Below are 27252 nucleotides of genomic sequence, written 5' to 3' on the forward strand. Positions count from 1 at the left end.
AATGTCTGAAGAGCTTGGACAACCACTTCAATTTTCCTAAAATTGAGGGGAAGCAACAAGGAACTGATCAACTTCACATGTTTATGTTGTTGGCAGATAGGCGTCAAATATGTGAGTTATAAAAGCTGTGTCTGTTGTTTTTTATTTCCTTTTTGATTAGAAAGTCATCCATTCACCTGTTTTTGGATGGGTACATAAATACAGGCATTGTGTAATATATTTATAGAAATATTTTTACTATTAAAATAATGAATACTCAGTGATAATTGTTTCATTCAGGTTTAAATAAATGTCTGCCAATTATTTTCCACATATTTTCACCTCTATTCATCAAATGAGGCACAAGCTCCACTGCACAAGATTGTCCTTGGTCGAACGACGCCCAAGGCCTTAGCACTGGAGCGGCCCCCGAGGAAGGTCTCTGTCTCGCTGCCGGCTCTGCTCCGGATCGAGCAAGGGATGGATTTGGCCCGAGTGGAATTGAAGGCATACTCGCCAGCGTGGATCCAGTAGGTGCCCCTTCCGCACCCATGGGGACCCAAGGCACTCCAGATGGTCCGGACAACCGAAAGAAGAGGCGCATGGCCTCAAATTCTTTTAGTTGGGTGAAGGTTGCTCTGGGAAAATGGCAGAAGCGTGGAGCTGACCCAGGATCAGGCCCCGCCGCATCGTGGAGCCTGGAGTATCGACGCTTCCTTGTCTTGTTGAAAAACTGACAAACGTGAAAGTGGAAGGGCGGTTGGACTTCTTCAACTTCTTGTGTTTAGAGAGTTCCCCCGATGACAACAAATGAAACAATGGCGGACCTCGGGGAAAATACTTGGGGAGGTTCAGCAGCCCGAGAATAGAAGGGACTTAAGGGTAACAAGTATCATGAGGTAAAGATATCGATGTCTCGGTTGGAGGTTACAACAGTGAAGACAACGTGGTGAAATTTATGGAGGACCCCCGATAAAAACTGGGAAGATTTAGCTGCCCCATCCCAGAAGGGACAAAAGAGAAATAATAATTATCGAGTAGAGATACCGATGTCTCTTCATGAGACTAGGTGGGATACAATATAATAGACAATGTGGTGCAGTCTCCCAAAATATAAAACCTGATGAATTTAAGGTAGTAGAGGAAGAACAACTTGGATTTTTATTTTTCCCCTATTTAAGACAGTAATGTGAGGTACTGCCAAATAACTGTTGATCGAGACGGCTGATCATCATTACCCAAAGGAAGAAAGGGAATGATTACGGAGTGGAAAGGAACATAATTTCAAGGTATCTACTATTAATATATAGTGTGAACTCAGTTGCTTGGTGAAGATTTGGAGACTAGTAAATCATTGAAGGGGTTTGTAATCCCTCACATATACAGGTGTCCTCTTGGCCAGATGTACAAACATCGGAGCTATTTCGCTTAAAGAATAATGCTCCCCTGTGGAGCCCTAGAGGTATATGGCTGGCTAGATATTTGAGGTAATTTGATACTTCTATATAACATATAGTTAACAGTGAGATCGTGAATAAAATCATAGTGAGACCCATCACTTTTTTTTTTCCTCTTAGAAAAAGGAGGAATTTCCAAACAGTTTTAGTGCCATCAAAAGGAGTGAACATCCTCTCCCAGTCTCATTGTAAAGATTATTTAAGGTAACAAAGGCAGAGAGGAAGGGCAATTAGCTCATTTCTATCCCTCTGTTATGGACGTTCGAACAACTGTCTTTGCTGTCTCTACACACAGCTTTTTTGTGGTCACTGCCTGGTTGCAAGAACAATTCTTGACGTTTTACTGTTATCTGCTCTGAAGAAATACTATGAGTAAGTGGTCAGGAGGAAATCCTCTTTATGTATGCAGGATGAGACATAAGGACATCTAGATAAATCCGTGTCCCCATGGGGAATGTTTTACTAAATGAAATTTGTTTTCAATTGCCTCGTCACTTTTGATTTTGTAGTGATTGCACTGTATGGGTTATAAGATGTCACAGTGTGAGCAAGAATGGAAGAATGTAAAAATGCAAATACTAATCGATCCTTGCAATGTCTCTTTCTTTGTAAATAGTGAATCATAAGGGCATATAAGTAATGGCAATAAACATATATTTTTTTCAGATATTTCCAGGTCTTAGAGAACATCTTTTCTATCTGGCGGGTCCTGATGAAGGTGGTTCCCATTGCTGCTTAAACCCACAGAAACGCGTTGACCGTGTCCTTTTAAGATCCCACCAATTAGAGTGGTCATAATGGGCAATAGAGATAACAACTAAATAGACGTGTTTATAAACCCAGATGTGTGAAGTTGTGATTGTAAAAGAGTGAGAGTGGTATGTGTGGTACTTTTTGTTCTCTACCTGGTTATATATGTATACATTTTTAGTTACAATATGTGGATTTTGAATAATTTGTTGCTATTTATGATGGAATTTTGATACTTAAGAAAAATTTGTTTTTAAGAAAATCATGAAAAAAGAATTCGCTGAATGTTAAAGGTATCTGAAAAATAAAAAATAATGCAAAAGTAAAATAAATGTGTTGTATTGATATGCCTGTATCATTGGATTAATTACACTGAGAAATTAACAGGTCACGAGGGAGTTTTTCTCAATTTGTCTGTTTCTCTTTCCCCTCTTCTCCCTGACCTAAAAGGAAATGCTCTAGAGGGGGTCCCCCTAATTCTTTACTTGGCTGACCCAGGATCAGGCCCCGCCGCATCTCAGAGCCTGGAGTGCCGACGCTTCCTTGTCTTGTTGAAAAACTGACAAACGTGGAAGAGCGGTTGGACTTCCTCAACTTCTTGTGTTTAGAGAGTTCCCCCGATGACAACAAATGAAACAATAACTGTCGACAGGGGCTCTGCGAATGGTCTTGAGACCTCCCACGTGAACGGGACCTCTAGCATCTCGGATCTTAAGGGAACCCTCCCTCAGTGCATTGCGGTGCATAGCGCGGCAGTCCTCCGCTGCTTGGAGTCGGTTCCCAGCTCCAGGCACCACAAACCTACCAAATGAGGTTCTGTCACCGACATTTGTCTATGACGTGCCCACATGGTTTGAAACCGGACTATTTCTTTGGGGACATCCTCACACTAGTAGTTAAAATCTCAAAAAGAGTCAAAAAAGTTGAAAAAGACCAGTCAAAAAATGACTAAGGGGTAGCTCAGACCAGACCAGATCAGCACTATCTGGTGGAGCCATGAAAGAAGTGACGTCAGTTCGCCGAGGTGATGCCTATATTGGTACTGTGCAGGTCATTTCCAGTATGGATGCCACTGACACAGAGCTGAACGACACCACCTACCGGTGTGCAGGGATACTGCTTGAAAATCTTCTGAATCCAGTCTGATGCCTGATGATATTGTATGGTAAGAAATCTGTGTCTAAAAGTCTATATCACATAGATGAGAACAATGTCACCTTCTGGATTTTATCTGCTTCACCCACTAGCACGGCTTGAACTACCATTAAATATGAAATTAGGAGGCACAGCCCTATCTTCAATGGAAAAACCTTTCAAAAACTTACAGATGAATAATGCTAAGGCAATGTTAGAGCTGTAACAGCATGTTGGCCAACCTGGCTGTCACTGTCAAGTAATTTGCCAGTTTCATGTGTTGGAATTTGTTGCCTGTAAAAACTGTAAAATACTAGTGTTTGTGGTAATCCATTATTTAACTGTGATACTAATAATTAACAAGCACTGGCAAAGCTGAAGGGTCTCCGCTATAAATAGGCTTTACCAGTGCATTTTTTTGTCTTAGCTAGCCACGTTAAACATGCGCGCATCTGTTCACTGAGACCATCTTAACAAGTTTGTAAAATACTAGATGTGTGCGCATCAATGGAGGACCTCTTTGGAACAGTTTTGCTATATTTTAATAAATGCTGCTCAAATATAGTCAGTGCAGATTTACATGCATCTGATGTGGCCATCTTTTAATGCCTTTGGCTTTTATTTTACTATAGCCTTAAGCCTATTAAAAAATGGGCACATGGATGCACGCATACTCATGGAAGGCATTGTTACATGGAATTTTTTAAAATAGATAAAACCTGTTCCAAGATGCCCACTGCACGCATGTGTGCAGGCAGCAATCTTGGAATGGTCAACTGACCATTTTAAGATGACAGTGCAGTGGGCGGAATAAAGTATACAACAAAAGGGGGCATAAGGCAAGAAGGCAATGGGTGCTTTACAGAGATAAGAAAGGAGTAAGTCAAGTGAGAGACAGAAAAGGGGAGAGAATATAGTCCATGCTATGTACTGCAAGCAAGATGGCATCATCCAATCACAACACTGAGACCGAAATGCTCCTAGGCACGATAAAAACAGGAATAGGGAGGTAGTCTATTGTATCAGGAGCAGGGAAGTTAGAGAGACAATAAAGCTATCCAATCATGAGTAAGAGGCTAACTCACAGCCCACTCCAAGGACATGTTATGCATTGGAAAAATTAGGTCCGCATACAACACAGTTCAGAATGTCCATAGCCAAGACCAAAAAAAGCCATGGGTAAGGTGCACAAATGTTTTTTCAGGAAATCCTACCTTCCCGTTAAGAGACATATGTAGCTTCGATAGAGGCATTTTAGTTTCTTCTTGTACTTTTCCCAACAATTTCTTTCTGGCCTGTGATGAAACAGATACAAAATATTATAATAAAATATATCATTTCTATAATGCAAAAATGCTGCTAACGTTATTGCTTTAAATACAAAATACATCTAATCTACAAGTAATGCATTATAATGTGGTCTATCCATATCCTCTGCCTCAAAAGCTGCACCAACATCGTTTGCAAAAAAGGATGCCTGTGATGCTGCACATACCCAGAGAGTCAGTTTGCTGATTATATACATGTCACTACAAATTTAGGAATAATAATTGGTGGGGGAAGAGAGAGATATTTTAGATCCGATTTGACCCTACATGCATAGACAACAAATTTGTGAGCACTGCAATGTACAGGAGGAAAACAAACGTTTAATGCAAATAGAAAACATTTTCTGCTAAGGCACACATACTGCAGAAGGAGGAAGAATGTGGGACACTATATAGAGAAGTGAAAAGAGAAACAAAAAAATACAAAATGCATTTTCCAATTGGAAAGTGAGAATGGAGACCCTCAGTATGAATGCACTTAAGGGATATTTCTGCATCTATATGAAGACTGTCCTTCTAGTATGTAAGGAAACATAAGTGCCTAAACAAGGCTGGTTTGTCGTAAATAAGGATGGTTAGCACATGGGATGTCTTTATCTTTAGTTCCTAGTGTGCATCAAGTGGTTGATGAGGAGCTCCATCTCATCAGCAGGAGTCAGACCGGTCCAAAATTACTTAGGTTATTAAAAGAGCATTTATTAGGCCCATAAGATTGTCATTTGTTTATATTGTGTTTGTGGCTATACAATTAGAAAGGAGTCTTGGGCATAAAGCAGCACAGAATGAAACTGAATTCATTTCCCATGTACATGTACTGAGCTATTCATACTCTTTAGATAGTCTACATTTTGTGCGAGGCAAAAAGGACAGCTTGAACATCAGCAAAGTGCAGGATTAATAGTAGACTGTAAATTTGCGATTTCTTAAATGAAATGCAGGAAGCCCAAAACATTTGCGACCTGCCCTTAAGAAATCACAAATTACCAGCAACTTCAAGTTGGTGGTAATATGTGAATTCTATGAAAAATGCACTACATACATGCCCTTGTGGCATGTATGTGCACACATGCATATCCCAGGGGTGCAACAGGGTGTCCATTTGGCACCCTTGAAATTGCATGAGCAATTTGCGAGTACGTATTGGGTACAGCACTCTGTACAGCACTCTGTGGTTTAGAATATTGAATATAGTTCCAAGATAGCAAAATGCCTGACATCCTGAAAAGCCGTTTTGCTTTGTTGTCCTATCTGCCAGGCAGACTGCAAGACTGCTAAATGTTTTTGGGTCTTCAGGGGTTGTTCAATTTACAAGTTAAGTATCTCTTTGGTAATGTGTAAGTGGAACAGAAGGGTTGACTAGGATTTTAAGTAATGGCATAAAGGGATTTTTGTTAAAAGTGGGGTTAAGGAGGGAATGATCCTTGCAATACTGTTATTTCTGTATTAAACCAACTGTATGGCTCAATCTGTGTAAAATCGTTGATTATTAAAGACTGTAATAGGCATTTCCATCTAAACCAACATTATTTGTGAACATGAAACATAACCTTGAATAAGTAGATAATATTGATGCTCTACCCAAACGTTCCTAATTATTAAAAATACAATTTCATGACTCATTGGTACAATGTGCGGAAGACAACAGCTTCTTAATTCCACTACAAGCATTTCATTTTGTTACTGCTTAATTTTCTAGACGTTTTGCTAAAGCATTCTCTAATATGGCTTAAGCAAGATGGGTGATCTCCCTAGACATCACAACAGTAACCCATTAAATTCTGGGACCCTTGTCTCCTACTGAATAATGTACTTTGATGAACTAAGAAGTCAAGGTCAAGTCGGGCTACATTTTGTAGCGCAACTTCAGCTGGCTTTCTAAATCATCTGCAAGAACGCTTTTATTATTTGGTACTCTGTTTTACATTATACTTTGCGTCTGTGTGATTAGGCCACTGAACTCTACACATAATGTGGGGTAGCATTGAAGCAGTTCTTGAATTCTTCACAATTGCAAATGGGTGCCTGTGCAGTATTGGGTGCCGGGCGTGGCCCTGTTCTGTGCCCAGCCACACACCAAGCACTACTGAAGGCCTGGTGCAGCGGGGGTGGGGGTTTGATGCCCGTGGGCTGTTCGGTGCTGGGTCCAACCCAATGCTAAGCATGGCAATATACATCTTTCTTTACATCATAAAACACAGAATTCACAGAAAAAAAGGCTAAAGTGACATTACAATTAGAAATTGAAATATCTCACTTTACATTAAAAACCTTAGATAGTCATAAAATAAAGAAAGAAAAGACAGGGATGAGATTTATAATTACCTGAAATAACTATTACTGGTAAATATCAGTGGTTTTTGTTCCCTAAAAAAGTATGTTTTAACTGAAAATGTTCCTAGCTATATAGTTGTTGGTTTGATGCCCTAATTCAAACTCTTAATTTAAGGTACTGATGTCATTTATTGCTCCCAGTTCAATGGAGAACACCATTTTCAGTAGGTTTGTTATTAATTGTGAAACATATTTGTAAATAGGCTAGTAGCTGGAGAAAATTGTGGGAGATAAAGTGTATTTAGTAATCAGTTGATACGTGTATTCGAGTTCCGAGTAAATTTGTGCCCAGAACATAATTCTCCTTTTTCATAATGGATGTCTGACATGACTCTGAAGGTTTGAGCACTTGCTTCCCTCTACAATCCATTTCTATCAATTATTATATGGAAGACAGAAGGAGGTGAGGAAAATTTATTACCAAGGCAAGTATACTTCCAGAAAATGTATAGCCTCGTGATCGAGTTTCCGAGTAAACATTTTTAGGGTTGTCAATTTGTGCTACGATAAGATGGAATGGTAAATTTGTAATTTTGTTGAAAGAGTTTATGAACAGTCAGTGACATTTCATTATATTACAAAAATTGCACGATCATTCAAAGAGGAAACATCTCTTTGATGTCAAGCAAGCTGACTTGCAACACTTAATCTCCCAGAATAATGGGAAAACTATTCTTGATGTAAAGCAGAAACTAGTCTTTTAGGGCTTACGCCTGCAGAAGATGGCGGCTTTGCCTTGATTCTCCCGGGAGGCAGAGCGGAGACCGGGCCGACGCGACTCCTTTTTCCCGCAACACGGCTTCCCACCTAGGGATGATGCCGTAGGAGGGTCTTCTGCGTCTGGTAACCTGATTTGGAGGCTCCGTGGACAAGTTCAGGACTTTTTAATGGCATGTGAGTGCCTCACGCAGCTGCCGCGGTAACGACCGCCATTTTGTGCTATGCGCTGACGGAGCGCTGCTCCTAGTGGTTTCCTTATTATCACACACAGCTGCTCCTAACTTGCTGCACGTGGCTCCTTTGTTACACGTTCTTCTTTTATAAAACGCGGATGAACCCGGGCAGCCTTCTTTCTCCGTTTGCATTTGCTGAAGTTTTCTCTCACTCACGGACTGCCGCCATTTTGATCGTGGTGTCATTAAAGTCACTGCTTTGCCGCGATACGTTCCTTCCAGTTTTGCAGCGCTGAAACACACTTTACATAATTTTTCCCGGCGCAATATATATCTATGGAAATTTTTGGTGACTGATATGATTATTCAACGTTTTTAACTCACTTTTGAGGCACTATTTGCTTGCTTTTCTTCAGTACCGGCTATATGCCACCAAACACCTCTATCTTCGCTCCTACAACAGGTTTTCAGCGTTTCTTCACTACCACGTGCCTTTAGCCTACTTCAAGGACTGCTAGCTCTTATCTCACTGCATGACTGATTGCCTTCATGCTTTCATAATAATGTAGAGCAACACGTCGGAGCAAAAGAAGAAATGGAAATGAATCCACAAAGTATGAGAACAACATGGAAAGCAAATGCAAGGACTATATAAAAAAGTACTTGTAAATCACCATAAGATAAGACATCTAATAAGATACTTAGCACAAATAAATATTGTAGGTGTTATTGCTAAACATGCCTAGATTAAACCTAATGTCACTGATGAGACCATTGAAATGGAAAAATCTCAATAATACAGTGTAACAATACATATAAAATACACCATTAAATATGAAGACACCAAATCCACCCTCCAAATGCTCTCCGATAAGTGGTCAAATGTAGATGAACGGGTTACTGCCTTTTAACAAAATGTGGCTTCGCTTGAATCTTCTGTATCCAAAGTAGATCCATTATGTGCACAAATATCAGTCCTACACAAGCAGATTGAAAAATTAGAAAATAGAAACAGAAGAAACAACCTTCGCATCTATGGCTTGGTGTAAAACTCAGAAAGGTCGGACCCTATTGCTTTTTTCAAATCCTTTCTACCAAAACTACTTCACTTGTCAGAAGATACCAATCTCAATATACAAAGGGCACATCGTTTGGGCTCACTTTCTGGTGGTCTATCTTCTTCGGCTGCAAGGAAACCAAGAGGCGTCATCCTTTATTTTCTTGAATACACTGACCTATTGCGGGTCCTATCTGCTACAAGAGCCATGAATCGTGTCACTTGGTCGGGGAATCCTCTTTATTTTTCACAGGATTACGCCAAGTCCACAGTGGATCGTCGCAAGGAATTTTTGTCTCTTCGTCCACAACTATGTTCTATGGGAGCACGCTATGGGTTTTTCCACCCTTGCCTTTTCAAAGTAACTCTCAACAACAAAACTACTACCTATGAGGACCCGATGAGACTGAAAAGTTTTCTGTATTCCCACAATGTCGACAAAATGGACATTGCCTCTACATCAAGTTCTAAGTAGTTTGTTCTTCGTGTAACACTTTCTAGTTTTTTTTTTCCAGATATGAACTAAACAGTTATATTTCTTACCAGATGTTCATTGGTATTATGATTTGATATATTCATGTTTCATGTTTATGTCCAACCATCCTGTTTTACCTTTTTGTTCTTTTTTGCCTACACAGATATCCATCCTGCGAGTCACCTCCTTCCCCTTGTGTTCTTGGAGTCCGTGGGAACCGTTCTACCCTCCTGTCCTCCCCTTTGAGTCTTGGAACCGTCATTGTTCTATGTGGCTTCCACACTCCCACCCTTTCTATGTTTTGGATGTTATGTAAGTTACTTCTTCTTGTTATAACTTTCTTGGTCTTTCCTGCTTCTTTTGTTTCTCTTTTTCATTCTTGCTTCTCTTTTCTCATAGTTTCTCTTTTTCTCACTCCTGTTCTTCTCTTATCCTTATTTCCTCATCTCGCTCTCCTCTTTTTCTCAATCTTCTTTCTTTATCTTCAGTTCTGCCAAATTACATACAGTTGTTGCACTGCAAAACATGGTTTTCAATTCTTGTTAATATGTCATAGCTGGTTTTTCCTATATTTGTTTAAAGTTTTCACATGCCTTTAAAAATTGTATCTTGGAATGTTCGAGGTTTGAATTCTCCCATTAAGAAACAAAGAGTTTTAACTCATCTAGCTAAACTTGGGACAGATATTGCTTGTCTACAGGAATCCCATTTATCTGCTGAGGAATCTGCCAAGCTGAAAAGAGGTTGGGTGGGGGAGGTTTTCTTCTCCCCAGGCCATGGTAAACGTAATGGAGTTCTTATTTTATTTCGGAAATCCCTCGCCACCAAAATATTATTAAATTGCACGGATCAATCAGGTCGATGGGTTTTAGTAAAATTCACAGTTGATAAAGTACCCATTACTCTTTTAAACCTATATGCTCCCACGACTGGTGACACCTCATTCTGGACCTCCCTAGCCCCACATATCACACAGTACTACGATGATAACTTCATTCTAGCAGGTGATTGTAATGAAGTTTTTGACCCTTTTATAGATAGATGCTCCACTAGTGTATATGTTCCCCACAAATCACATAAATCCTTTACACAACTTATTAGTTAATATAAACTTATTGATGATTGGAGGCTCTGTAATCCCACCTAGAAAGAATACTCCTTTTACTCCTCATCTCACCATACTCAATCACGTTTAGATTATTTCTTTATTTCTTATCACCTTTCTCAATCTCTTATAGCAGCAGACATAGGATCCATTTTGATATTGGATCATGCGCCTGTCACTATTCATTTAGACGTATTGTAGAAACCCACTCTATCCAGGAAATGGCGCTTCAACAACTCCTTTCTTCTGGACCCAACCTTCAACTCTTCCTTTAATACCTTTTTTCATGAATACTTCTTGTTTAACCAAACTAATGATATCTCCTTTCCTGTAGTTTGGGATGCATTCAAGGGGTCTGCCAGATATTTTATCCTCGGTTTTGGCTCACGTAAACGGAAACAAGCACAACAAATAACTAATGACCTCCTAGCCAAAATAAAAAGACTAGAACATTCCTATTACACTTCAAAATCAAAGGAATGTTTAACTGAACTCATTGCAACCAAGTTTCAATTTAACAAAGACACTACGAATAACGCCTCAAATTTTTTATTACGCTCTAGCGCCAAATTCTATGGTGGTCAGAACAAAGCTGGAAAATTATTGGCCAATTATTTAAAAGTAAAACGTAATAAAATGAACATAGATTCCGTTTTCGGTCATGATAGTTTACTGAAACGTACTGATGACGAAATCCTTAATGAATTCCTCCAATTTTATAAATCATTATACACTTCTGAAACTACTTCCTCTGAGCAATGCATTTCTCAATTTTTATCCTCAATACAACATCCTTTTGATACTCCTCCCGATCTCTCCTCATTGGAAACGGATCTTACACAAACGGAACTCCTCTATGCTCTGAAAACACTTAAGAAAGAAAAAGCCCCGGGCCCTGATGGTTTTACAGTGGAATTCTTTACTCATTTTTCAAAATTACTTATACCCAAACTCCACACAATTTTATCTACTTTCTTAAATTCTGGTACCTCCTCCGGATCCTTCTCTGATGCCCTTATTTGTATTATTCCTAAAGACGGTAAAGACCCGCAATTTTGCAAAAACTACCGACCCATCTCTTTAGTAAATATTGATTATAAAATGTTTTCCAAAGCGTTAGCCTTATGTTTGGAATCCCATCTACCTGATTTACTGGGACGGGAACAGTCCGGTTTCGTTAAAGGCAGATTACTAACTGATAATACCTGATTATTTTTTTATATTCTTTCTAAGACTTCCCATTCTTCTCAATCTATCGCAGCCATAGCCTTGGATGCAGAAAAGGCTTTCGATAGAGTTGAATGGCCATATCTTTTCCGCACATTGAAATGGTTTGGCTTCGGTCCAAGAATCTCTACCTTGATCTCGCTTCTGTACTCTCATCCAAGAGCAGCGGTTTCAGCAAACGGTGGTATTTCCCCATACTTTTCACTCGGCAGATGGGTTCGGCAGGGATGTCCATTGTCCCCATTTTAATTCAATCTTGCCTTAGAACCTTTTCTACTACGGATTCGTCAAAATGATATCATTCATGGTTTTACTTTCCAACAAACGACCGTCAAAATGGCAGCATATACAGACGATGTTTTACTGTTTGTATCTCAACCTAAATCATCCATTCCTGCCTTTCTACATGAAATCCAATCCTGTGCACAAATTTCAGGCTATAAGTTAAACAAAGACAAATGTGAAATTCTACCACTCACTAAATTCACTTTTAAGACCCACTTTTCGGACTCGGGTTTTACCTGGAATCCTAATTCTATTAAATATTTAGGTCTCCATTTTACACCCTCCCTAGCGGGCACGGTTACTCGTTGCATGGAAGATTGTATAAAGAAAATAACTACTCTAACCACGAAATGGCACCCTCTTTATTTATCTTGGTGGGGTAGACTAGATACCATCAAAATGATGCTTTCCCCTATAGTTCTTTATACCATTTCAAATATTCCGTTATCTATCCCTTTAAAACATTTTAAAAAACTTAATTCCATCTTATCTACTTTTTTATGGGGCCACAAGAAGTCACGAATGTCTATCTCAAAATTGATACGCCCAAAATCAGAAGGTGGAGTGAACTACCCAGATTTCCTCCTGTATCACAAATCCTTTTTATTAAACCAAGCTTCAAGATGGTTATCTGATTCTTCTACGCTCCTCCCCCTTTGGACTACTATTGAACAGTCTTTTATTTCTCCTTTCTCCTTTAAAGAATATCTTTTTCTCGAAAACCACAGTCCTTATCTACTCCTATTCTCAAACACACTTCTAAACTTCTTCCTTCTCCCCCTTTATCTTCTTTTTTTGATCAGCCGATCTGGCACAATACCGCTATTCTGATCAATAACAAGCCGTTTTTCTGGAAATCCTGGAGGACACGTGGCCTTATATGGGTTCGCCAACTATTTGACCTAGGCCAGATAATTCCTTATTCACTGGCAGCCGCTTCTTTTCACTTCCCTTCTACTTTTCGACATAAATACTCTATATTGGCACACACACTTCAACTTGCCTATACTCAATACAGTAATTCCCTTCCTAATTCATGTCCCGAACCTCATATCATTTCTACCTTAGGACCCTTGTTAATTCATGGCGTCGGAGCTTCAAAAATATATGCAATCTTGCATACTAATTCTAACCCAAGGCTTAAAACTAAGATAGAACTTGCTTGGGAAACTGCCCTCGAAAAATGGCCCGTTGAAAAATGGGATAGAATATGGACTAAATTACGTAAATCATCCAGAGCAGCAAACACAACTCAGACACTCTTCTTCATATATAATCGCCTCTTACTGACACCATTCATCCTTCATGAAAGACACCCTAATACACCTGATACATGTTGGACTTGCTCCTCACCACATGCAGATCTATATCATATGCTTTTTGGTTGCACCCAAGTTCATAACTTTTGGATTAAAGTATGGTCTCAGGTTAACCTTATCTTTTCAACTGATCACTCTTTTTCTGTCCTTCATATCTTTTTAGGTAGCATCTCACCTATTTGGGATCATTGTACTTTTTAGCGTCAGAATAATTGATTTGCTATTGGTAGTGGCATTTCAGCAGATAACTACACATTGGAAAGACTTCTCCAAACTATCTTTTCAGGCGTGGTGGTACGCTGTTTGCTATAACCATAGATTAGACACAACGTTTGTTTACGCATCACACTTAGCTCCAACACGGAAAGAATTATGGGATCCAGTTATAACATTTCTTAGTACAAGTGCTAAACGATCTTTGTCTCAAACCCCTTCTCAACAAGAAGTTGCTAAACCTCCATGACTTCCTCTTTTCAGTTATCTCTTTTTCTTTTTCAACCTTATTATTGTTCATTTTTATTTTTCTGCAAATGTTCCTCATATGCTCAACTATTTTATGCTTATAATTTATCGAATATTCTTGCATATAATTCTCATCCTTTTAATTACATATTTTAACAACATTTTAACTGTTTTGCTGTATGTTTTTCTTATTTGTATTATTGTATCATTGTATATGCTTCTATTTTATTGGCATTAATAAACTATTTTCTGAACTAGAAACTAGTCTTTTAAAATAGGATTTGTTTTAAGCAGTTTTTCAAAGAGTTTATGTTCATTAGCACATGGAAGTCCTTGCGTTTGAAGGGCACCCTCAAAGCCTCATTTATACAGCTACCACTCTTTATCATAGCTGTGATTATTATCTACTTTGGGTATAGGCAGGCATTGGCAGGTAGTGTCATAGAGAACATACGTGTATAAACACGTTTGTCAGACTGTGTTAGACACATTTTCGAATTCAGTTTTTAACATCCAGGAAAATGTAGAGCAGCTTAGCATGCTTATAAATGAGGCATCACTCTGGAAGGGTCCATGTAAGGTACTAGTCATTATGCTAAGGAGGAAGAGATAAAGTGAAAAAGCTGCAATAGAGGGCCAGAGAAGGCAACTTTAAGGTCCAGATGGGAACAGCTTTTTGATTATGGAAATTAGCAAAGTTGAAGGACAAAGCAGTTGCCAGCAAACACTAGTATGCTCAATAACACATGCGGTGAAAGACTGACTTAGTTAAACCAGCGAGGAGGGATTCTGCCTGATAAGCAAGCAGCCCCTGAAGAGTATCGGGTTTAAAAAAAAATCACTCATGGGAGACAGGAATGTTTGGAAACAATACTAACGTGCAACGGAGTGAACGGAGATAAAGGAGTCTTGCCTGGGAGGTAGGATCTAGAATGGAAGACTCAAGGTAGCAGACATTAATATAATAAGGTTAGACTTGAGATTGAAAAGAATGTTATCTCATATCTGTGAGTCGCTTGTATAGGACTTCAATAAGACCATTGCCTAGGAAGAACAATGAGACATGTTTGTCTATAGCGCACATGAAGCATTCCTAAATGGCAGCTAAATCAGGTGATCAGATGGGAGCATACCAAGCACTAAAAGGTTAGAGGAAAATCAAAGCATCAACATACCTCACTTGGAAATGAAGTGTAGTCATCTACTGCCATCATGTAATCTCCAGCGAGGAAGTTAAAAATAAGATTGGTTATGTCCGTGCAGACAGTTTTCAGCATATGTTTGGCAAGCGTACTTTGCGTCTCATCTGTAAAATGTAAATATTTTGAATAAAGTGCCATTGCATAACATTATCTGCTGCTCCTGTAACAAACGTTAAAAGCCAAACAGAGCCTTACCTGAAAATAGCTTAGCTCCTTTTTCGAAAAGCCGAATGTTAGTGTAGAGATTTGACACCTCCTCCTGGAATTCTCTCATGCTTTGCTTTCTACTGGATCCTGAAGAATTTGAAGTTGTGGACATGAACACTGAACGAACCACCTCCTGGTAACTCTTTGTTAGAGGTCTGAAAACAAACAGTCACTTCGTGAAGATATTGTATCTATGTTTCCCATTACTTATCACAAATGGTGTGTAAAACACAACACCACTTACATCTGCTTTTACAAAATATGTTTATCTTGAGATTAGGTATTATTAATTTATAAACTGCTTAGCACAAATTCATGAATTGAGGCATATTAACATGGCACTACTCTGATAAGAACTCCAGGAAAAAACTGTCAAACATCTCTTATATTTCACGCACTAAAAGTAAACATCTAGGGCTTATAACCCGTCTCAAAAGAAAGTGGAAGTTATTCAAGGCTACAGCAAGCTATGGCTGAATCAGATGCAAGATCTTGCTTTGCTCCCGAGCATGGACATAGCTCTGCAAGTAAAGTTCTGAATTGGAAAAACCTAAAACCTATATTTGTAGTCTGCCTCAAGGAGAATGCTCTTGATGCTTAACCTATTGGAAAGAAGTGAGTGTTAGGAAAGCAGTAGGAAATGCATTCAATCAAATAAAAGTTTCAAGATTAATTTTTTCCTGGTATGCGCAAATAAGTTATAAAACTTCTTCTACCAAACCTATTCGAATAATACTTAGACAAAACAAAGGGGAAAAAAATTCCAACTGGTAAAGCAAATGCAGGGATGGCCGTGTGCTGCACCTTGCATGATACAATCCCAATGTCTGCAGCCCTTCAAATGGCGACACAAGATGCAACTTGACCAACTATTATCAAGTCAAAAGGTTGTTTTGCGACTTGCGAATTGGAAATGTGTGTGGTGACCTATTAGCTCATAGGTTGCACTGTAAATAACATCCCATTCGCCAGTCAGTGTGCAATTTGCACATCATTGGTTGGCGAAAGTGAATAGTACACCAGGCCCCCAATGATAGCACAAACCCCATTTGTAAGTTTCACTTGTATTGCAAACTAATATTATCATAAAAAAGTGGTGGCACTTGACTTTTACAGAAATGTAATATTTGATATCAAATGCTCTATTATTTTATATAAGCAAAGTTTCTAAATATGTGAAAGAACATAGACAAAACATTGAATTGTGGCAGGGTAATTATCGAAGTACTGCATAGAATGAGTTAGTTACCTTTAGTAATGTTTTATTGTGTGGATAAATTAAACACACATTCCTCGCCTTTTTTTTATCTCGCCAGGTACCAGATTGTACATGGAAACCTCTACAACAACTTCCTCATGCTGGCAGGTGGCACCATCAGCATCTATCGCAACTCCGTTAAACCACAAACATGACAACAAGGATCCGCATAAATGCATTACTTCTGCATGCTGATATCACTCGTTTTCGTTTTCTATTGTTTTTCCATGCCCACAATTGCAGAGCATGGCTCATTAGATTGTATTTGCAGTGGGCAAACATTAACTTGAGATCATATTGCTGTGAAAGCCCACACCACAGAACAGGGGGAGGATGGACATGAAAGAATCTGCACTTAGCTTCTGTAATGCTCTTTGAGTTGGATACTGTATCTAAGTAACTTGCTCCTCAGACAGATACTTCTTACTGTACATTTCTAACTATTTGAAATAGTGCCAAAGCAATGTTATCTCGAAGAAGGTGGCTTAGATGAGTTGATTCCAACAGAAAGGCCTGCAGGACCGCACTGGCAAAATGGTCCTTTCTGGAGACTTGAGAATTAGTGCAACAGTAGTTGGGGAAAATTTGGATAGATGCCCACGTGGCTGCCCGGAAGATGTGCAGGACATAAACACCATGTGCCAGCAGCTTTCTCGTAGGATAATGAGTTAGAAAACCTTAGCATGAACTGACAAGGATTACAGGTTGCTGATGTGGTGCACAGAAGTGACAGCAATAAGAAAGACAGTTCAACGTCAACACTCTCAAAGTCCAAATGTGAAGAGGCTCAAAGGGAGCACACACCAGGATAGGTAAGCCCCATTGAAGGTCTCCCTGCGGCATAATGAAGAGAGCAGGAAAGAACATATGTGCAGCCCTATAAAGAAAAATGCAATAAAAACAAGTGATGTTAATAGCGAGGAACTATGAGAACAAAAGATACAGGCCAAAAGGCAGATAATAATCATTTAAATGTGCCAACACGAAAGCCTTGCAAAGCCAAAGACAGTACAAACAAAGGAACCTCATACTTCACTGTCTTGGGATGATGTAAGCTCAGTATAAATGTATTATATGTATCGAAAGAAGGACAGGAGCTTTTCTTGATGGACTACATTCTAGCTCTACTAAGGGAGGCAGAAGGGAGATCATTTTAGCTGGAGTCTAAACATTTTAATGAACAGTGCCAAAGATAAGATCCTAGTAGGATTCTGGTCTTGGCCTTTGCTGAAGCCAGTTACCGATTTGGGCATAGATGTCTCAAGCTAAACACCGCTCGCAAAGAGGCAGATTCTCAGAATCTGCCCCTTTGTGACCGGTATTTTTGCATTTGGGATGCATCATCCCAAATGCAAAAATCGCAATTTAAGAAATCGCAAAATTGCGATTACTTAAATTGCTATTGCATTTAAGGAATCTCAAATTCCTGTGGGATCATTATTGCATCTCCCCGTAAAACATACTGGTCCTGAGGATGGTCTCGCAGAGTAATGACACTTGAGACAGAAACTACGACAAGTCCATCTCTCTCACTTTCATTCTAAACCATCATTGGATTCTGTGTTCTATACTGAAGACGGACATTTGGATATTTCCATGGATCCTTTGAGTGGCTTTTTCATGCACTGAAAATTGTATGTTTGAAAGAGGTGTGGCGCAGCAGTCAGAGCGGCTGACTCTAGAGACCCAGGCTCGTGGTTCGATCCCCGACGTCGTCGGCAGCTCAGCTCAGCATCATGTTACTCTGGGCAATAGCTAACTTAATCTACCCGACGGCCCCCAGAGCCTCGGAACCCTTAATGGGTGATATGTTTGTGCTTTACAAATTGTGAATACAGAACTTTTTGTTTGACTTGGATACTACATTGTCAATGTATGCTTGGATATCATATGCACTGAACCCCTTCTTGCACATTTGTTAACATATGTTCTATATGAGTAATTCTCTATATGCGCTTGTGGTGTATTATTTGGAATTTTCTTTGGTTTAAATCTAACTTAAATCACGTTATGAATAACGGCGCTTGATTAAATTTTTGTAATGAAAAGGAAATCTGAATTAATTTAATAAAAAAATCTCCCTACTATAGTCAAACACCCAAGCTCACAAGGGGTTACTGTGTTCCCCCTTTTTTTAGTTGTTCAAAGATAACCCTAGCACAGAGCGGTGGGTGGGGAGCAATATCACAAGCAGGAGTAGATGCAGACCACGGGGCTGGTGGATGACTGGAGAGGATTACCTGGAGACAGTGTAGATGTTACTTTTTACTTTTGAGTACAGTAATCCTACGCTAGATCACCTGTTGGTGAGCAAACTGCTGTTTACTAGGGTGAAAGAGGTATAGATCGGTCAGACCATATCTGACCACAGCTTTATCATCTTAATGAAAGAGACTGGGAGCCTGGAGCACAGAGATAGCCATTAGAGGCTTATTGCAATACTTTGATGGTCAGAATTACCAGGCTGCAGGTGAGCAATGGGATCCAAAACTTCCATGAGGAGAACAATACAGAAGAGATTAGCTTGAGCAGCCTGCGGAAGGCAGTGATTTATACCTACTCATACCAGAAGCATCCAGACTGAATTGAATTAGGGTGCTGGTAAGACAAAAACCGGAGGTGAATCTGGCACCTTAGAAGTTCAGCACAAACTGAAATTAGCGCAGAAAACTTAGAGAAAATGCGATAGCCACTGAAACTCAAATCTGGGGTTTAGACAAAGCACTGTATAGATTGTTAAAGCTGCAGCAAAAGTGCTAGGAGTGGGGGGATATAGTACTGCTTGGATGTAATCTCAGGGTAAAGGTGTTTAGAGGGTAGGTAGGCTTAAAATACAGGGAGGTCCACCGACAAATGTAGACCAGGAGGTAGCTGAGGAGTTCACAAATTTCTGTAAGTAACTGTACTCCACAGAACCTACCGACACAGGGGAGGCTTGGTCTTATACAGAAGTCTCAAAAAGGCCTAAGATTACACAGGCACAGTGGGAGTTGTTGGATGCTCCTATAACAGTAGAAGTTCAGCATGACTCAATTAAACTAAAGAATAACTTGCCAGGGCTGGGTTGCTATTTTCTATACGTATTTTGGGATACAGTGGCAATGAGTAATAGTACTTTCCAATTTCTTTGTTCAGAGCCAGGATATGACTAAATCCATATGGGAGACAGCTAGAACTGTAGTCCCTAAACCAGGCAGGTATCCTGAAGAGTGCTCTTCTCATCACCCAATATCCCTCCTAAATATGAACTCCAAATGTTTACAAGCATATGGGCTGCCAGAATAGAAGACCTGCATCCCTAGATTGTTCCCTTGGAGGAGTCATGCTTTATCAAAGCACAACGGGGAAGCAACAATACTAAGAAACTTTAATATTTTGCTGAGAAGGTTAAGCGGGCTTCACTCAGGGCTGTCATCGTAACACAGGATGCTGAAAAGGCATTTAATCGAGTGGATTGAGGGTTCCTCAATGGGGCACCGAGTCAAGATGGGCTGGGGAAGATTTTTTTTACATGGATGATGGTGAATTATAAACACAAGGCTGAAGATAACCTGACTTAGTTTGGGTCTGGTTTACACTCCCAATATACTTTCCTCGATGTTTTTCTGTCCTTGACAGACCTAGAGTAGTAACTCCCACACCTTAAGGCTGAACTGGACACATTTCAACAGGTATCATGTTCAAAATAAACATGAACAAATCAGAAGCCTTATCATGATGCAGTTTTCTGTACTGCATCATGATCAGCACAGAAGGGGTCTGTGTGCTTCTTCTTGGTGTCGTGAGCGGATACAATAACTTGAAATGTCTCCAAATGAATGCTAGTTTTTCTGCCAGTAGGTCTTGCAAACACAAACAGGCACTTACCGCCATGAGTTTCAGCTTAGTTATAAGCAAACAAACACTAACTTGGAGATATTTCTAGGTAATGTATGCACTCAAGGCATCACAAAGAAGTGCACAGACCCTTTTAGCACAGAAAAAGGCATCATGATAGGGTCCCTGAGGTTCTTAATCTTTCAACTGCTCAAAAGAAGGAGTGAAACCTGTCCGCTACTGTGGACTTCCTCAGCAATTACAAACACCTGGGTGCCCTATTAGAATCTATAACTATTACGATTAAAAAGCTTAATTACCCCCTTATGTCCGAATGGATTTGCACAGATGGCACTCATGTACATATTTAGGGTTTGGCCGCATTGCAGTGATTAAAATGGCGCTGCTCCAAAAGCCGCTATATGCCTTTTAGACTCTCCTAACACTCTTTACCCCTGGAATTCAGTGTTCACCACAGATACGAACTGATAAATGTATGTGAGCCAGGAAACAGAGGAGCAGAACAAATTACTTGCCTTCAGTAACCTACATAATCATGTTTGAAATTCCTCACCTTATGAGTACTTTCCAGGGTTCAGACAGGTCCACAATTTTTTTTTCCTGAAATGAATCTCCAGGGTCGCCAGGTGGTGGCACACAGCTCAAACCACAATAGAACTGCCAGATATTAGACCACTCGGGTATATTAGGCCACAAACAACCCTTTAGATGTGACATTAGCTCTAGACATGACATCACTGGGGTATATTAAGCCACAACTGACACAGTGGCGCCAGTTCCGGATATTTTTTCCATTCTACAAAGAGGCGTATGGAGAGGAGCCAAGAGAGTCATACCAGCACTAGCTAATCAAATGGAGGGTGGTAGAGAAGAATCTGCGGAAATATTATGCATCCACTAAAATGTAGTTATGGAAGGTAAGTATTTTATTCTTGTGATACATTTTGCAGATTCTTCACCTTACAAATGAGGCCCAATGCAGTATGACCCTCAGAGATGAGATGTTATGAGTTTTGCTTGTTAACCAGAGAAATCATGCAACAAGGCTCAGGCAGAGCACCCATCACTAAGTGTCTGCGACATGAAGCAGCAGTGCTTTGCAAAAGTATAGAAGCAGCAGTGCTTTGCAAAATTAGGTAAGGGCAATTACATACTGGGACGCCTATAGAAAGAGCCATGATGGAATGAGCATGAATGCCCAAATGTCTTTCTTGGCCAAGGCATAACATATCTTGATACAAAGGGACACGTGTGGCGTTTGTTTGTTTGTGGCCAGCAGTTGGGGCAAGCACCAGGACTCAAAGCCCCCGGGACCTGCAGGGCCGCAGGCGGACCGGCAGACCCTCCCCTTCATCACCGGGGGCTTCTTCAACCTCTTGCACCTCCCGCTTCGCGGGAGACGCGTCGCGTTTGTTTGTTTGTGTCCAGCAGTTGGGGCAAGCACCAGGACTCAAAGCCCCAGGGACCAGCGGGGCCGCGAGCGGACCGGCAGCCCCTCCCCTTCATCATCGGGGGTATTTAACCGCCTGTGGGCTCCCGCGACGCGAGACACGGGCGGGCGTCGGCTAAGCCCGGGCAAAGGGCGGGCCCGTCTAAGCCCATCGTAGCCAGGAGAAGGCAGGGCTGGGCCAGGGCTCTAACATCGCCATCTACATATCTGATTACTCCGTTTTGGTGACTACACACCGCTACAGAAGGCAGGTGAGGAAAACTGGGTGTAACTGCTATTGCCCGCTAAAGGAAGTAAACCTGGTGATTCAAATCAGTTGGGCTAATCTGATTCACAACTTGCCCTTATTTTTAGAACAGTTTATTGCTTCTGAACTTATACATCCTCAGGGCTGCTGATTTGGCTATTTACTATTGTGCAGTTTAAGGCTGACCCTGCAGGGATTTTTGTCCCCGAATTGTGATGACTAAAGAGAGGAACAAACCAGATAATGTGGGAGGGAGCCTAAAAGGGACATTGGATGCCTTCTTTATCAGGGCAGAATCAGCCTTGGACCAAGAAATTCGATCTGCAAAAAGAAGACTTTCCTTGGACCCCAACATGACGTGGAAAAGACTGTCCATGGGGGGTTTAGCCAAGACAGAGACTCCGAAGGCTGTTACCTTGAGAAATGTAGGCAATGTCATTACTTAAGAGCGTCGGAGAAAGCCTGTGCTGAGGAAGGAGTAATGATATCACCTACTAAGGAAATGCCATCTGAAATTGTAATAAATGGAGCGGAGGAGGGAGAGTTGGGCCAATCCATGTTGACACCTATGTCATCATCAAGGAGAGAGGGAGCAGGGGAAGAGGGGGTGGAGAGGGCTGAAGCACCAGAGCCCTGTGGGCTGCCACTTATAGAACCAGCAGAGGTGGTAACACGATTTAAAAGGGCGCGCCTAGATCAACACATGACCAGTAGAGATGCTATGCCTGTAAGTGTCCCGACAGCCTCAGCCAAGAGCGCACGAGGGGAAGGGCGAGGGGGAGGGCGTAATAAGGCTACCAGAAATGCGAACAAGAAAGAACCATCAAAGGAGGATAGGCCCAAAGGGACCCAAGAAGCCACAGGCTTCTCGCAGTGTTCTAAATGTAGAGGGATGGACTTGGGCAATGAGGAGGATTCACCATTATGACTAAAACTGACATTACTAATTACCAACCAACTAGCACCCCTCTACACGAAAATTAGCGTGCTTGAAGAAAATATGGCCAGATTGGCAGCACAGTGGACGGGCCCATCCACACTAGTCACTCCCCGACCCATAGTAGCTCAGGATGTGGACACTCGAGGTAGTGAGGGTATGGGAGGAGTACTACAGGGGGACCTATCACAAAGAGAGAGGAATAGTATCCACTCCGGCAGTGCGCAAGCAGAACCCCCGGGAATTGGCAGAAGTGAAGATATTAGAAGGTAGGAGAGCGTTTTGCCCACTAGGAAGGAAGGGCATATGATGCCACAACAAAGTGGGTCAATAGGAAAGAGGGCACAGGGGGCCAGGGGGGGATGGGACCGGTGCAATTGTAGTGAATGAGCCAGTAGGGAGCGAGTTTGGGCACGATGAATCTGCCTGTAATGGATCTTCTTTCCGCAGCGAGCCCATACACAATAGTTCTGACAGGGGTTCCTGCTTCTACTGAAATCTGTGAAGAAACACCACAGATGTTAATCAAGAAGGCAGCACATTGGCTAAGCAAAAATACACATTTTAAACTTGAGCACTATAGGCAAATTTTAATGGCAAGAAGGGTGTCCTGGATAGGCCGGAGCAGAAAATGTTTTGAAGGAGACACAGTGATCGTACATTTTAGAACACCAGGGCTGGTACAGGAGCTTCTTGCATATCCCCGGGGCGGCCTCAGGGGGAAAAATGACTCATTCATACAAATGTTACAGTTGGGTTTCTTTTATAGGGACCCAAGGATAAGCTCCCGAAGAGAGGTCAACATGCAAACGTACAGTGGCGTGATTGGAATGGGACCCGTCTTTCACAAAAAATCGTTATGCTCCTCTGGCAAATAGCCAGGGACTGGAAGACATTGACTGACATGAACGGAGCTCTCGCTGCGGCGACGCCCCCGCCGAAGGGATTGCTCCACGCATTTATTCATGTGGAGGCCCCCCAGTAACCCCAGAAAGCACACAAACATCCGTCCCCATGGTAAGTGATATGGTTAGCTGTCATAAAGAGGACACAGGCCAGATTATAGGATCCCATGTGACTATCTGCGGTGGTCAGATATTGCCGACCATAAGCACCATGAGCCAAGGCACTATAAACGTTTTATCATGGAACGTAGCGGGGCTCTCAGCAAAATTAAAAAATATTGAATGGGTGGCTTATATAAAAAAGTTCCAGGTCATAGGTTTACAAGAGACTTGGGAATGGAACAGAGACCAGCTAGCTCTTGAAGGTTTAAAGATATTTTTTGTCCCGGCAAGGAAAGGGCGGTCAGGAAGAGCTAAGGGAGGGTTGGTGATCTATGCGGATTTAAAATTGAAAGGGACATGAGTAGACCTGAGCTGGAACTCTGATGAGGGTCCAGAACATATTATTCGTGAACTTTTATAATGCTATAGTTCCAGGGTCACCACTCATTAAATTTTAGAGAATTGGGTAAAAGGCTGGAGAGAGAGATTGATCAAGAGGGACGCAAGCACGAATGGGTGCTCGCAGGTGATTTTAATTGTCACCTTTGCCCAAATGTGAAAAACATACGGGGTGTCTGGTATTCCTGTTCATTGGAGGAGGGCCCCCACCTAGAACACACTGCAGAGGGAAAAGAGCTCAATAAGGTGCAGGAAAGGCATGATCTCCAACATACTATGGATTTCATAAAGGGAGATGATGAAGGGCGGATAAACCCAACTTTTAAAGGAAGAGGCTGTGATTCAGTCATTGATTTTATTTTTGTCTCTCACATAATGAAACAGGAGCTTTTGGGGTTCGAAATACAATCTAGTGCATTCAGTGACCACAATCCCTTAGTTATCGTCCTGAGGGACCCAAACATCATTAACACCCACGACAAAAGAGGTCCGATAGGGGAGCTAATGGCGACTGATCAGGGCAGAAGGCTGAGATGGTCTAAAATTGACGTCAACGCCTTTTATGAAGCACTAATGGCAGACAAAGACCATCATATATGGAGGTGCTTGAATCTCAAAGTGACAAGGGCTGAGCTGGTTCAGACCTACGAAGGGCCAAACACTGCACATTGATAGACTCCTCAGGGTCAGGCGTGTCGAGGCTTATACAAAGATGCGGTTAAGCGGCGTAAATCTTTGCTGCAACAGCAGGCGTGGGAGAATCTGAGAAAAGTAGTAGACACTAAAAACATGACGGCATTTTGGAAAATCATAAATGACCCTTGCTTCCAAGACGGGGATAAACCCAAGATTGTAAATCACATCCTGGCGAAGACCTGGCATGAGCAATTTAAAGGTCTATATAATCTAAGTACTCATGAAGATTGCCTTGCGGCCAATGAAGGGCCAGGAAGGGGCGAACCCATAATGTTTTCTCTCAATGAGATTAAGGCCGGCATAGAAGGACTGACCAAAAACAAAGCGCCGGGTCCCGATGGTGTCCCCCCCGGATTCGTTTCTAGCGTATGCAGAGCTGTGGGCCCCCATTTTAATTAGGGTTATAAACTAGTGTGCACGGGCATGCCTGAATCCTGGTCAACAGCCATAATTGTGCCAATCTTTAAAAAAGGTAACAGGGAGAGCCCGCCCTGTTACAGGCCCAATTCCCTGATAGATGTGTCCGAGAAAGTTCTTGGCAGGGTTATACGTAACCGTCTATTAGATTGGTCAGAAGAACACAAGATCATAACGGACACACAGTATGGTTTCTGGGCCGGCCGGTCTACAACGGACCAATTTCTCAACCTGTATCTCCTGACCGCCAAGTACACGATAGCGAGCCAAGGAACTGTGTACTTGGCGTTCATGGACCTCACAGCCGCATTCGATCGGGTAAACAGGAACAAACTGTGGGAACTTATGGAGGGATTGGGAGTGGATCAGGACCTAGTAAACATCTTGAGATCCCTACACATGAATACCCAGGCCCAGGTCAGGTACAACGAGGAGGGCAGTCTGACAGATCAGTTCCCCTGTACGAGGGGAGTTAGACAGGGCTGTATTTTAGCACCTTTTATTTTCACCCTCTATATCAACGGCTTGGAGAAAGCACTGGCTGGGCTGGGAGTGGGTTCGCCCAAGATAGGTCACAGGGGGGATTCAGGTTCTGCTCTATGTAGATGATGCGGTACTTCTGGCCCGAACCCCGTGTGGTCTACAAACTTTGTTAGACGGTTTCATCCACTTCATGGAGAGCCTGGATTTGTCAGCAAATCTAGCTGAATCCTATATAATGGAGGTAGGGAAGGCGCCCCTAAAGAAATATAACCACACGATTGGGGCACACTGTATTGAAAAAGTTCAGACCTTCTCATACCGAGAGATACTGGTTGACTCCAAGCTCAATTTAAACCATTGCTGGAGGACAAATGTCGTTCACTAACCAGAAGCATGGGGGCAATTATGAATCACGCACAGGCTGGGCCGTTGGGCTCCTGACCAGATCCTGATTCTCTACAATTCAATATGTTCCGCCAAAGATCTCTATGGCAGTGAGGTCTTGGGATTCGTGGACACAAAGTCGCTCCACACAAAGAGAATAAACTTTTAAGAAGACTACTGAAAGTGCCACAAAGTACCCCGGGCTTCATCGTACATGAGGAGATGGGTATTGCTCACATCGAGGATTGGATAAAATCAAAACCGGTTAGCTGCTGGATTAAGATCTGGCCAAACCCCAGAGACTGCCCTGACAAGAGATATCATTCAGGACTGCCTGGCACAGGACAAGGGGATGAATATCCCATGGCTTAAATATGTTAGAGATTCGCTTAAGGCCACGGGTCACCTGAACTCTTTACTCACCCCACAAAAATTATGGCAAAGGATAAGACCATTGTGAAGGGTGAGTTTTTGAATTTACTGGGTTCTAGCAGGGAAGACCAAGAGATAATAAAACCCGCAGTGAGAAGCCACATACTGACGAAATCTTGCCCGGGCATCGAACCTTACATGTATCTCATTCATAGTGCCCAGGATAGGTTCCTTATGACACGCTTCAGGTTGAACTCCATACATCACAGCCTAGCGGTGCCTGCAGGTTTTACTAGAACAGTGGAGCAGAAGGGTCCCTGCGGCTGCAATTTTCGATCTCTGCAGGATACCCTTCACTTCGTGCTGTTATGCCCGTATTACATGCTCCCAAGGAAACATTTTTTTAAAAGAGTTTTAAAATAGGCTGGTTTTAGACAGGCCAAGGTGGCACTACTGCACCTGAAATTTTCTGCAGATATTTTAACATTACACTGTACTGTAAACTTTCTAAGAGTAGCGATGCGCCTTAGGAACACAAGAGGGGATATGTGAAT

The 27252-nt window shown here is 41.6% G+C and overlaps 1 protein-coding gene across 1 annotated transcript in view; it reads right to left on the minus strand.

The window, feature by feature from the left end:
• UFL1 (UFM1 specific ligase 1) overlaps positions 1-27252 on the minus strand; it is a 428808-nt gene that overhangs the window by 31861 nt on the left and 369695 nt on the right. The window contains exons 14-16 of the mRNA XM_078648232.1: positions 15200-15366; positions 14978-15108; positions 4535-4615 (exon numbers count right to left, since the gene is read on the minus strand). Coding sequence (XP_078504358.1) covers positions 4535-4615; positions 14978-15108; positions 15200-15366 — 379 coding nt within the window. The remainder of the gene's footprint in view (positions 1-4534; positions 4616-14977; positions 15109-15199; positions 15367-27252) is intronic.

This window comes from Lissotriton helveticus, chromosome 6 (assembly GCF_964261635.1).
Source record: "Lissotriton helveticus chromosome 6, aLisHel1.1, whole genome shotgun sequence".
Taxonomy (NCBI): domain Eukaryota; kingdom Metazoa; phylum Chordata; class Amphibia; order Caudata; family Salamandridae; genus Lissotriton; species Lissotriton helveticus.